General features: G+C 40.0%; 1 protein-coding gene across 1 annotated transcript; it reads left to right on the forward strand.

Annotated features, from left to right (window-relative positions):
- Window positions 1–2,377: 2,377 nt before the first annotated feature.
- On the forward strand, window positions 2,378–2,886 carry LOC132049000 (uncharacterized). The gene is made up of 2 exons (XM_059439679.1): window positions 2,378–2,590; window positions 2,689–2,886. Exons 1-2 carry the CDS (start codon window positions 2,378–2,380, stop codon window positions 2,884–2,886), a joined length of 411 nt encoding a protein of 136 aa, XP_059295662.1.
- Window positions 2,887–12,541: the final 9,655 nt, after the last annotated feature.

Consider the following 12,541-nt stretch of genomic DNA (forward strand, 5'->3'; position numbering starts at 1 on the left):
CCCCCCAATCGCGACCTTGATTTTTGTATTTCGACATGGATTCAGCACTCGTCTTATTTCCATCCCACCCCTCGGATGGCACCTGCTGAGTTGAGGGAGCTTAAGGAATAGTTACAGGATTTATTTGAGCAATGGCTTTATTAGACTGAGTGTCACTCCTTAGGGTGCTCCTGTGTTATTTGTGAAGAATAAATATGGGACCATGAGGATGTGCATTAATTAACAATTGAACAAGGTCACCATTCGGAAAAATTACCCTATGCCTCGTATTAATGATCCGTTTGACCAAGTTCATGGTACTTCGGTATTTTTGAAGATTGATTTGCATTCCGGCTATCACCAATTGAAAATTAGGGCAGAGGATATTCTAAAAACAGCATTTCGGACGAGATATAGCCACTATGAGTTTCTAATGATGTCTTTTAGGCTGACTAATGCCCCAGCTGCATTTATGACCTTGATAAATGGCATATTTATGCCATTTCTTGATTCATTTGTGATTGTGTTTATTGATGACATCTTGGTGTATTTCAAGAGTAGAAAGGAGCATAAGAGCCACCTTCGTTCAAGTTTCTAGGGTTGTTGAAGAAACATAACACATTTTGCTAAGTTTCCAAATATGAATTCTGGTTGGAGTCCGCGTATTCTTGGGCTACATTGTATCTAAGGATGGGATTATGGTTTATCCACAGAAGATTGAGGTTATGAGGGGTTAGGCGAGGCCCACCATAGTTACTGAGATTAGTAGTTTTGTGGGTTTGGCCAGTTATTACCATCGCTTTGTGAAGGGTTTTGCTGCTATTGCTTCATCACTTTTGCATTGACTCAAGGACGTCCCCTCTCGGTGGACGGATGATTGTGAGGAGGGCTTTTCAAAAGTGAGAGCTTTTTTAGTAGCGCCCGATCTTGGCATTACCCGTGGAGGGGTAGGATTCCGCTGTCTATTGTGATGCCTCTTGTGTAGGTTTGCGCAAAGGTTGATGCGAAGGTAAAGTGATAGCTTATTCTTCCCGTCGATGAAGATTCATGAAGAATTACCCTACCCATTATTTGAAGTTATTGGTTGTGGTCTTCTCTTTGAAGATTTAGAGGCATTATTTGTACGGTGTCCATTATAAGGTTTTTACCGATCATCGTACTCTTCAGCATATATTTACCCAGAGATATCTTAATTCCAGGCAGTGCTGATGGATGGAGCTCCTGAAGGACTACGACATCTCTATTATCATCCTGAGAAAGCCAATGTGGTGGCTGATGCCTTGAGTCGCAAGGTAGTGAATATGGGGAGTGTATCTCGGTTGATTGTTTTAGAGTGTCCGTTGGCTATGGAGGTTTAGACTCTAGCCAGAAGTTTTATTCGTCTTGATATTTTAGCCCTGAGCAGGATTTTGCTTGTATAGAGGCGAAATCATCTTTATTGGATCGGATCAGGACTCATCAGTTTAAGGATGATCAGTTGAGCAAGATTCTAGATAGAGTTTTGAGAGGTGAGGCTAAGGAGGTCGTGATTGACTCGGAAGGCATTCTGAGGATTAGAGGACGCGTGTGCGTTCCTTGTGTTGGTAATTTAATTCAGGTGATCTCATCTGAGACTCATAGCTCTCACTATTCCATTCATCCGAGGGTGACTAAGATGTACTGTGATTTGAAACAGCACTATTGGTGGCGTCGAATGAAGAGAGATATAGTTAATTTTGTGGCTAAGTGTGGGGATTGTCAGCAGGTAAAGTATGAGCACCGGCGACCCGGTGGGGTGCTTCAGAGGATGCCCATTCTCCAGTGAAAGTAGGAGAGGATTACCATGGATATTATCACGGGTCTTCCGAAGACCCTCGGTAAGTTTGATTCTATTTGGGTGATGGTGGATTGGTTGATTAAGTCCGCTCACTTTGTTTCAGTTCAAGTTTCCTATACCACGGAGAAGTTAGCCAAGATATACATCCGTGATATTGTGAGATTGCATTGGGTCCCTATTTTTGTCGAATACGATCAGCACCTATTTTCACTTTCTGTGAGGGACGTTTCATGAGGAGTTGGGTACCCAATTGGATCTTAGTACCGCTTTTCATCCCCGGACCGATGGCCAGTCCGAGCGGACCATTTTGGTGCCCGAGGACATGTTGAGAGCGTGTGTTATTAATTTTGGTGGTCATTGGGGCCAGCACTTGCTCTTGGTAGAGTTTGCGTACAATAACAACTATCATTCTAGTATTGGTATAATGTCGTTTGAGGCTTTGTGTGATAAGAGATGTAGATCTCCGATTGGTTGATTTCATGGGTTCGAAGCTCAGCCATAAAGTATACATTTGTTGAGAGAGTCCCTTGATAGAGTGCGAGTTATTCAGGCCAAGCTTTTGGCAGCCCAGAGTCGGCGAAGATGTATGTGGATCAGAAGTTCCAAGATTTGGAGTTTGCTATTGGTGATCAGGTTCTATTAAAAGTTTTACCCATGAAGGGTGTTATGAGGTTCGGTAAGAGAGGCAAGCTGAGCCCCAGGTATATTGGTCCGTTTGATATTGTTGACGATATGGATGATGTAGCTTATGAGTTGGCATTACCACCAGGCTTAGCGGGAGTTCATCCGATTTTCGTATTTTGATCTTTGAAGAAGTACCATCACAAGCCAGTGCCTACATTGTTCATTGGGATTCTATATTGCTTGATGAGAATTTGACTTATGAGGAGAAGCCTATCGCGATCTTGGATAGACAGGTTCGAAAATTTGGATCGAAAGAGATTGCTTCTGTGAAGGTGCAATGGAAGCACCGTTCCATTGAGGAGGCTACATGGGAGACCGAGTCTGACAGACGTAGCCGATATCACCAATTGTTCACTGATTCAGGTATTTCCCCGCTTTCTTTCTTTTCTTCACTCGAGGATGAGTGACGGTTCAATTGGCATCTAATGTAATGACGCATTTGGTCGTTATAGTTTTTTTGGCATTTTTGCCCTTTTTCGAGCATTTATTAGCTCATTTTTTACTCGAGGGGACCGTTATATGCTTCCAGCAGTATACTAGACCAGATTCAGCAACTTTGTCAAATATAGGCTTAAAAAGTGAAAAATAATGATTGACTGAAAGTCAACTTTTGGGTAAATCGAACCTTTTGAAATTCCATCGATTACGAGAGTCCGGATGGTCGTTTAAAACTTGTGTGTGTATTTGGTTCAATTTCCAATGCACACAAATGCATTTCAGGACTTGGATTGGGAAATTGGAATTAAGGCATCGAGGGTTGACTTAGTCAATGAGACCTCCATTAGGAATTCCAAGGTCACGGGTGCGTTCTTAGCGTGTTTTTATATGTGTCTATGTGTATGGTATGTGAGCAAATGGCCTAGAGAACTAGTCCGAAAATCGGATCAATTGGTGAAACTTGGAGAGTTTTCTTGTGTACGTGCCCGTTTTGGTGGCACCAGCGCCGCGATAGCGGTACTGCTGGAGCGGTAGCCCTGCCGCTGAAGCGGTCCAATGGCTTTTGCCTTGACCGCTGAAGCGGCACAGTTGGGTCGGTCCCAATGCCGCTAATGCGGGTGACGGGCAATTTGTAAAATTAATGAAGTATTAAAACCCTTTAGACCCTCATTATTTCCTATTTCGAAATTTGAGCTTTGGGGAACAGTTCTTGGAGATATTCTTGGAGGTAAATCTTACTTACTCCTTTACTCCTTTAATCATAATCATCTTAGATTCTGCACTTCCATTTAATAATCCCTTAGTGATGGACGTTGGAAGAGAGTTTTGATGAACACTTTCTCTAGACTTAGTAATGATAAATTGATAGTGTTTATGTTGGATTTTGAAGAATCTAAGCTTGTTAATCCTATATCTTCCCTTTCTAGTGTTGAATTTCGGAATCAAAGAGTTAGGGTTTATACCAAATTTGGGGGTTTTGCTTGAAATCAGAAATTAGGCTAATCCTTGAGTTAAATCAGCAATTAGTGGTTGGGTTATGATTCCCTAGTACTTAGTTTGGCACTCTTGCTTCCGAATTTTTCGCTTTGCCCTTGTAGGCCTATTTCCCCAAAATCTAGGGTTAAAAGTGCCCTAATTTGAATAGTAGCAATATTAGTATCATTCTTCATGATTTCTAATCTAAAATTGATTATGTTCAGAGTACTTTAGTTCTGAGTTTTAGCGAAAAGGCAAGGAAAAGGAGTGAGTTGTTGGCGTTGCAGTTCGACTATCCAGGTAGGTTATGGCTTACCTTTGATGGGCTATCGTATAACGAAGCACATATTTAGATTATATTGTTGGAGATAGCATATAAACCTTCGGGTATGAAGTCGGGTTGGATATTACCTTAGGTTGAGACCTGTTGTGTGTTTGGGGCTCGCCACCCCGTTATGTGTGATTTGATTGTTCTATTGTGCAGGTTTGATGCCATGAGTCGTTGGTAGATATTAGATTCGGTTTTATAATCTTGATTATGATATAGTTGGCATACCCCACTGCTGGCATTTGTACTCGGATATATTATTGGCGTACCCACTGTTGGTACTTGTGATTCGGTTATATTATTGACATATCCACTGTTGGTATTTGTGATCCTGATATATTGTTAGCATACCCATTGTTGGTACTTATGATATTGAGCATGATTATTGATGTTGATTCATGCATTACACGCACTCTCATTTTCATGATACATTGTTGAGATATTGATGAAACACTTAATGAGCTGGGCTCAATTTTACTTGAGTGACGTGAGATGGCTGATGTCCGTTGTTCATACCGAAATCGTTCATTGAGAGAAGTTGATACTTGATAAAACTCTTTTACTTGAGTGACGTGAGATAGCCGATGTCCGATGTTCATGTTAAAATTGTCACGACCCGACGAGGGGCCAAGATTGATACCCGGGGCTGACCACCGAGCACCCCTTACTTCCGCATTCGTCATAATCATTCTACTTTTATTTACCATTCAATAGGCCATAATTATAAACTAACTAATTTTCATTTATACAAACGAATACGACTGGCTTATACATATGTACATATATAGGCTCCTATAGGTTAACAAAATAATATGTACAAACATGCCATAGTCATCTAGTGAGACCATATGACCCACACTAAGTATCTACCAGCCTCTAATGGAATATCGTACATGTAGACGGAACAAGGCTCCATCATACCCAAAATGTATACATACAACAAAAGAATAAGTGTAAGCACCTCCGACAATGGAGTATCTCAATCGACTGCGGCGCTACTAAGAATCGGATCGGCTCGCTCGCCTCTAATCGCGGGTGACGGCACGAACACGGCGTCAAAGAAAACGGACGTCGGACGAGCATTGTGCGAGTATGTAAGGCGAGAATGAAATAAACAAGCGTGCTAGAAAGATTACAAGTCATAAAGGAAGGATATGCCCTGCATGAATGTCATAACACACACCTTGTACATGTATCATGTTTTACGTCATCATAGCATATAGAGATTAGCATATCTAATATACATCATCACATACATCATCGCATCATAATCTGCATCGTTACCCGCGTCCGGGTAACCCTTAATGCCGCCCACTAGTGGTGATCGTGCTCGGCCCCCTAGGCTCGGTATAAACGTAGCGACCCCTCGCACATGGGTGACATGCCCGGTCAACTAGGCCTCGACGGAATCGTATGCGGCACCTTATTACGACATGCCCTACTAACTAAGCCGGTGGAGTCATATCGTCACAAAACTCACATTTCACATTATTAATACACATCTCATTACATAGCATCATCTTATCGCTTATTAGCATTTTATACGAAACATAATTAGTTTATCAGGTAACGTCATTAGTCATCTCATAGACATAGTACACATCTGCATTAAACGTATACTTTAGGCTCTAAGAACGGTCACACTATATCGGGGTGACGTAAGGAAGTAAACCCTCGATTATATTATGGACATCCGCGAATATCGTGCCTCGCCTTGAAGTAAATGAAACATAAGGTGAGTGTTAACAAGAACAACGTCATCACCATTGTTTCTATACTATCATGTGGTATGTAAATCGGAAGACCCATAAGCTTCCTCATACGAACGGATTGGGGAAAGTGTAAAGATTCATGCCTTTTTAGAAAGAGGGGTAAGCCTCACATACCTTGTCATTTCGCTATGTTATCGATCACTTGCCTTCCTCCGATGTCACGTCGTTACCTTCACGAGAGAATTACATTAACATTAGCTAATCGACTATAAGAACGCATCGTTATTTCTAGAAAAAATTGGGCAGCATTTCCTTTGTTCCTACGACTTTTTCCACATCCTATTTCGACGCTCCCAAACATTCACAACAACATGCACAATATCGTATCAACAATTGTCATTTATACACTTTGAGCAAGATCCACTATTTTCTCCGATTTTTCCCACATTTATGATCATAGCTCGTTATCGCATTTTCGTATATCTAGCACTTGTTCCATGGCCTAAATGTCATTTACAACATACTCATGATCACAACATATTCATAACCATGATTCCACTGAGTACCGCCAATTACAACATCCTCCTTCATTTATGACTCACTTCCTATATTTTGTTATACTTCAAGCATCATAGTCTTTTAATAGCCTAAATAACTCAATATAACCATGGAACTTACCTTAGGTGATGATGGAACCAATTTAGAGTGGAATTCTTCCTTCTTCACTAAAACCTTGTTTCTTCCTTTTTGAGATTTCTTAACTTAAATGGCTTCTAGTTGAGATTCATGGACTTGAATTCATGAATTTGGGGTTTTTGATCTTGGTTCTCCTTGATTTCTCTTGAGTTTTTCTTGTGGATGAAATGTTTGGAGAGTTCTAGAGACTCCTTGAGTGAAATATTGTGAAGTTGAAATGAATTGGATGAGGTTTTGTCCCTTTTTAATGACTTAAAATCTAGTCCGGAATGAACAGTGACTGAGATGTGCAGTGGTCGTAAACCCCACTTTACGGACCGTATATTGGTTTACGGTCCGTCCTCCACGGTCGTTTTTAAACATATCAGAAACAGAAAGGTTGGATGGAAATTATGGCAGTTTACGACTCAGTTTACGGGCCGTATTGTGATTTACGGTCCGTATTTTGAGTCGTATTTTACCATTTCAACATTGGACAGAAAGTTGAGATTTTTGAAACGTTGAAGGACGATGGCACTTTACGATCATGGGTTTTTACCACGACCACCGGGTCGAAATGAATCCTGCCACTTTTTTATTCCCAAAAATTCATAATTAGCCATTCTCTACTTAGTGAAGCATCACACACTCATACCCTTCGTGGCCTATTCATTATACATGTACGGAGATTTTTTTTGAGGTGTAACAGAAATCATTGATTGCATGGTCGATATCCTATGTTAGATCCGGAAAAGTTGATAGTGCATAGACTCTACGGTCCGCTGTGAGTGGTGCGGTGAGAACCCCATGGGAAAAGATCCGGGGTCCCGTTCATTGGGCAAAGATTCGGGATGTGTGGCACTTAGACTTGGCGAGTCACAGTGGGTAGTTGTTATACCCCGCGTTTTCGGAGCATGAGTTTGACATGTACCTCATCATAGTATATGTGGAGTTTTAAGGTGTTTCAAAATCCTAAAATGAAGTTCGTCCGAGTCTAGTTTGTAATGCAACAAACCGTTCATTGATAGGACATCGAGTAGAGAATTATAGACGTTACAAACCGAACTGTCGACGTTGTAGCTTTCTTCGCGGACAAGCATACGATCGCTACAAGATCAATCACATCGAGCTACAAAAAAACCGACTTCAACTGACCTTCTCGCTTTTAAGGGACAAAAATCTCATTTTTTTCAGCCAAAAGTTCCAAAACTTTCCAAAAATTCAAGCAACAAAAAAGGGAGCAAATATACCTCACTAAATGAGGATTTTGGGGAAATTTCGTAATGAAGTACCAATCGAAGTCCGGCAAAGACATAGTCACGAATATAATTTCATTTGGAATTAGAGGAGCATGGGAACAAGAAAATGTTGAAGGAGGTAAGTTTTAACCCTCGTTTCACATGTTACGGATGGTTTATATGTGTTGTGATATGTGGGAAAGAATGAAATTCATAATAATATGGATGTTGATGTTGAAGCCGTGCATGGTGTGTGTGTGTAGCCGTGCATGGAGTGTGTGTGTAGGAATAAAGATTGAATTAATTTTATGTAGTGTGTTGGTTGTTGTTGTAATGCATGGAAAAGGATGAGAATTTATGAAAACAAAGCAAAGGCGTGGCCGAATATAGCGGCCTTGTGTAAGAAAAAGGAAAAAATTTGTATTTAGTAGTTTGGTTGTTATGTCGTGGATCTCATGATGTAAAACCAGCATTTAATGGCTTGAAATGAAGGTGGTTGTTTGTGGATTGATTATGGAAGAAGTTAGAATGACGATAGTATGGTTTTCAGATAATTGTAGTTGATGATGTCATTAATGTGTCGAGGGAGCAGTATGATCGGAAATATTTTGAATGTCACCACTAATTAATTAAATCAATATGTATGGCATCGTTGAAAATGTCGCTGTTGGTCGGAATGTCCTTGAACATCTGCTGAATGGTTTCGGGGTGGTATTTGAATATGTGAATTGTTTGAAATAATTTCGAAATAATTGACATGTTGTTTATATTGTTGTCGTATGGTTGTCATTGCTTTAATGAAGTTTGAATCGACGCTTATATGTACAGTGAAATGTCACAAAATTCTTGTGAGAACAAGATTGGTTAAGGTTGAAAATTGTAAGTCTCATGAATAGTAATTGGCAAACGGGACCATTCGGCAGCTTTTGGATCTAAACCAGATTTCTGAGATCGGTGATCGTAAGTGCAAGAAAGTATGTAAAGCCTTACCTTCTTCTTTTGGCATGTCTTAGGTGTGATAGGTTTGAATACGAACCCCGAGGACGCACTCTACTCTTAGAATCGCATCTAAAAGTCGTCTTTTTCATTCAAGTGGAATTGGAATTATATATGCTCTAAGTAGTTGGAAAACGCTTCCAAGATCCGTAACTTTCACAATTGGAACCGATTGCCTTGAAACTTTTATAGACGACTTCACAAGGCCTAATGTTCGTAATTTTGGTACGCCACTTCGGCTTGCCTGAAGGTGGGCCCACAATGTCTCTAACTTCCATAAACGGCCTCTAATTGCTTCGAATGGTCGTAGAGATGTTTTATAATGAATGATGTCCTTAACCATACTTGAAAAGCATTTAATTTTCACCACTCGCAGTGGCATACTAGTTGTTAATCTTTTTATGCTAACTCAGATTTACTTGAAACGGTTTATGCTTTACAAATGATTTTTAAGGGAAGTTTGTTCGCATTAAAGAAAATATAAAGTTGACTTTCAAACCACTCCGGACAAGCAAGATTTTATTATTTAAACTTTTCAAAACCACCTGGCCGAGTGCGACATCTTATTATATAAGACTCTTCAAACCACCTGGCGGTGCGAGATTTTATTATTCATTCCACCGACCACTTATGTCTATTCTCCATAACGCTATTATTAGTATTATTATTATTATTATTATTATGCCTGGCGGGGTTGTATTAGTATTATGTCATGTACGGGCGGGGTTGGGTGGTAGTTTTATGTCACGAGCGGTATGCCCGGCGGCGTTAGGGAATATTATGTTGCGGGCCAGGCGATGTCCGCGGGCCAGGGTAGACGTGATGTTGACGTCGACGCGATGACGCCGGCGTGGGGCCATCATTTTATTTCGATCGCGATGTTCGGTGGGCCAGGATGCACGGCGTCGGGACCGCACACCAAGCGGGATTATTATCATTATTATCATTACTATCATTGTTGTTATCATTATCATTACTATTGTTATTATTAATATTAGGCCTAAGCCGCCGTCCGGTGGATCATGCTGATACTATATTTAGATTGCGTATTCTGTGAACGTATTCGCATTCATATCGTACGCTGTTAACGTGTGTTCACTCGCATTATTTACTTAAGGACTGCTCTAAGACCCTGGTGGCACATTTATGTTTCTCCAAATAGGGCCGCAGTAAATTTGTTTGATTGTGGTTTTTCTTCTGCCTAAGCTATGGTTATTATTTGTTATTTCCTTTACATACTCGCATATTCCGTACCGACCCTCTTTTCTGGGGGCCGCGTTTCATGCCACGCAGTGCACACCCCGTATGAAGAGAAGACTTTGCTGAAGTTGTCCCTCAGGATTGGCGAGCTCCATTTCGGTCGGAGCAACAGTCAAGTACTTATGTCATGGAAATTGGTATATCCTAGAGACTTTGGCATTAGCAAAGGTCCCGGATTCGCGTGTCGCAGGAACGCGAATTCCGCTTATAGATGTTAAAAGAGTGTGTATTTTAAGACGTTGTCGTATTGGCAAAATTTATGTGATTGATCAAGGTTTTCTATAACCCGGGTAAAAACAAACATCTCTATGTTGAAAAGTTTTAGCGCTTAAAAAAGTTTTGAAATGACATTTTAGTAACGCTAACGTTTAAGGGTTCGCTGACTCGGTGAGAGTCGGTGCCCATCACACCCTAATAAGGTCGGGTGTGATGTATTGTGCTACCAAGATGTCAATATTTCCATCCAGTACACGTACATAGCATTTACATGGGTATCTGCACAGCATCGCATTCATACACTATTGCATCGATTGCATTATGGTTTGATTTTGAGATGTTTGGTGATGTACTTGGTAATGTGGGATCGAAACTTGATATATCTCCGTACTTGGCACACATCGATTAGATTCTTACTTAGACGATGACGTGTATTTGGATTTGATTACATTTGGCTTATTCTTGTTGGTTTATTTGCTTATCTGCTTTATTTTCTGGATTGTGTTAGTTATGCTTAGTCGACCGATGATGCCTACCAGTAATGTTGTTTTGTATTGACCTGCACTTGCTTCATTCTTTTATGAATGTAGAGTATTAAGTCGGATCCACTTCTGTGACGCGTGGCTAATAGTCGCTTCAGCTTTATTCCTGAGTTTCCAAGGTGAGCATGGCCGTCCGTCTCTTGAAGACTTTTCTATCTTTATGTCCCACTCTATTCAGAGACATAGACATTTTATGAATTATTATTCTAGATTAGTAGTATCTCCCTTTTAGATGCTCTTTGTTATTCGTACGAGACCTGGGGCGTATTATACCGCAGTATTCTACTACTTATATATCTATATAGTGAGACTTACGTATTTATTTCTATTCCGTTGCTTAAGTTCATTCTTTTATGTATTTATACATTGTTGGGTCAGGGGTTGTCTCGCTTACCGAGGTGGGGAAGGCAAATGCCCGCACGCTGGGCAAAAATAGGTCGTATTAACATGTATATACGTGTGTTCAACATTAACAATTTACAAGAATCAGAGATCATTTTATAACATAGTGTGATAATCGTTCGATTATAGATCTATGTAAATAACTAGTTAGACTCATGCAAATAACTAGTTATACACTGACTGAGACTTATGTGATGTCAATATACAAGTCTATAATGATTTGGGATCGAGTTCATGCTATTCAAAGTGATCACCGTGAACGAATTTTGAAATTATAACCCTAGAAGATAGCAGTTCTACAACTATTCAAGAAACTAGGGCTAAACTGTGTTCTGACTCAAATTACTGATAAGCATGTAGAATGAGGCGTAAGGAGAATCATAAGCATTACCTAACGTAGATAGTTAGCTTCACATACCTTAACTGCTTCACAATCCACAATAAAAGTCTGAACTTGGAGAAGAATTCCAAAAGCTTGCGTCTCAAACATTGAATATGGGTTTTTCTTGAAAACCCTAGGTTAGGAACAATGATTCCCTAATTAGGTTAGATGAACACTTGATTTAATCCACTTGGAATAGGTTAGGATATCTTATCTTAGTTGTTCTGATGGTGGAAGAGGAGAGCGGGTCGTTCTAGGTTTAGGACTTGTAAAAATAAAATTAGAACCGAAACCATGTATTTATAGGTTTTGTGTGTATTGACTTTGCTGGCCGAATTACAATCGTAATTCTCTGACAAGAATTTTGATGCTCAAAACAATGTCTATTTAAACGCCTTTCAATTACGCGTCCGTAATTCAAATTACTAAGTAGACCTTAATTCCTCAATTACAATTTTCCATATCAAAACCATTGACCAAACTTTAGCACACCACGTAATTAAATTACTTCTGGCCCGTAATTTAAATTACAAACTCGTAATTTCGGGTGTAAAATTTCATCTGCTGAACTAAAGCAAAATTCCAACATTCTCTGTCTGATTTTCTAAGTCTAAAATCATAGTCAAAGCTTAAGTTAAAGGTCTGAGGCATTACAATATCTCTCCCTTGGGAACATTCGTCCTCGAATGATGGATTCTTGTAAAGAGTGGCTGCTAAGACATGTGTACACTAACTGAAATGCACACATGAATGCTGAACTAAAAGGGCTGAACTAAATTATCTGCTGAACTGAATAATTACAGAACTGGCTGACTACTAAACAGGCTGAATATTGGAAACAGGGAACCGTGAAAGAAAATCTGGATAAGAAGATAAATTACTTTCAACGTTTGCTTTC

The sequence above is a fragment of the Lycium ferocissimum genome, chromosome 3, assembly GCF_029784015.1.
Source record: "Lycium ferocissimum isolate CSIRO_LF1 chromosome 3, AGI_CSIRO_Lferr_CH_V1, whole genome shotgun sequence".
In the NCBI taxonomy this organism is placed as follows: domain Eukaryota; kingdom Viridiplantae; phylum Streptophyta; class Magnoliopsida; order Solanales; family Solanaceae; genus Lycium; species Lycium ferocissimum.

What these genes read in the sequence shown, in the direction of transcription:
- LOC132049000 (XM_059439679.1), top strand. Translation starts at nt 2,378, where the DNA reads ATGTATGTGGATCAGAAGTTCCAAGATTTGGAGTTTGCTATTGGTGAT. An exon ending in CGGGAGTTCATCCGATTTTC is followed by an intron (nt 2,591 to 2,688) that starts GTATTTTGATCT and finishes TATGAGGAGAAG; the next exon opens with CCTATCGCGATCTTGGATAG.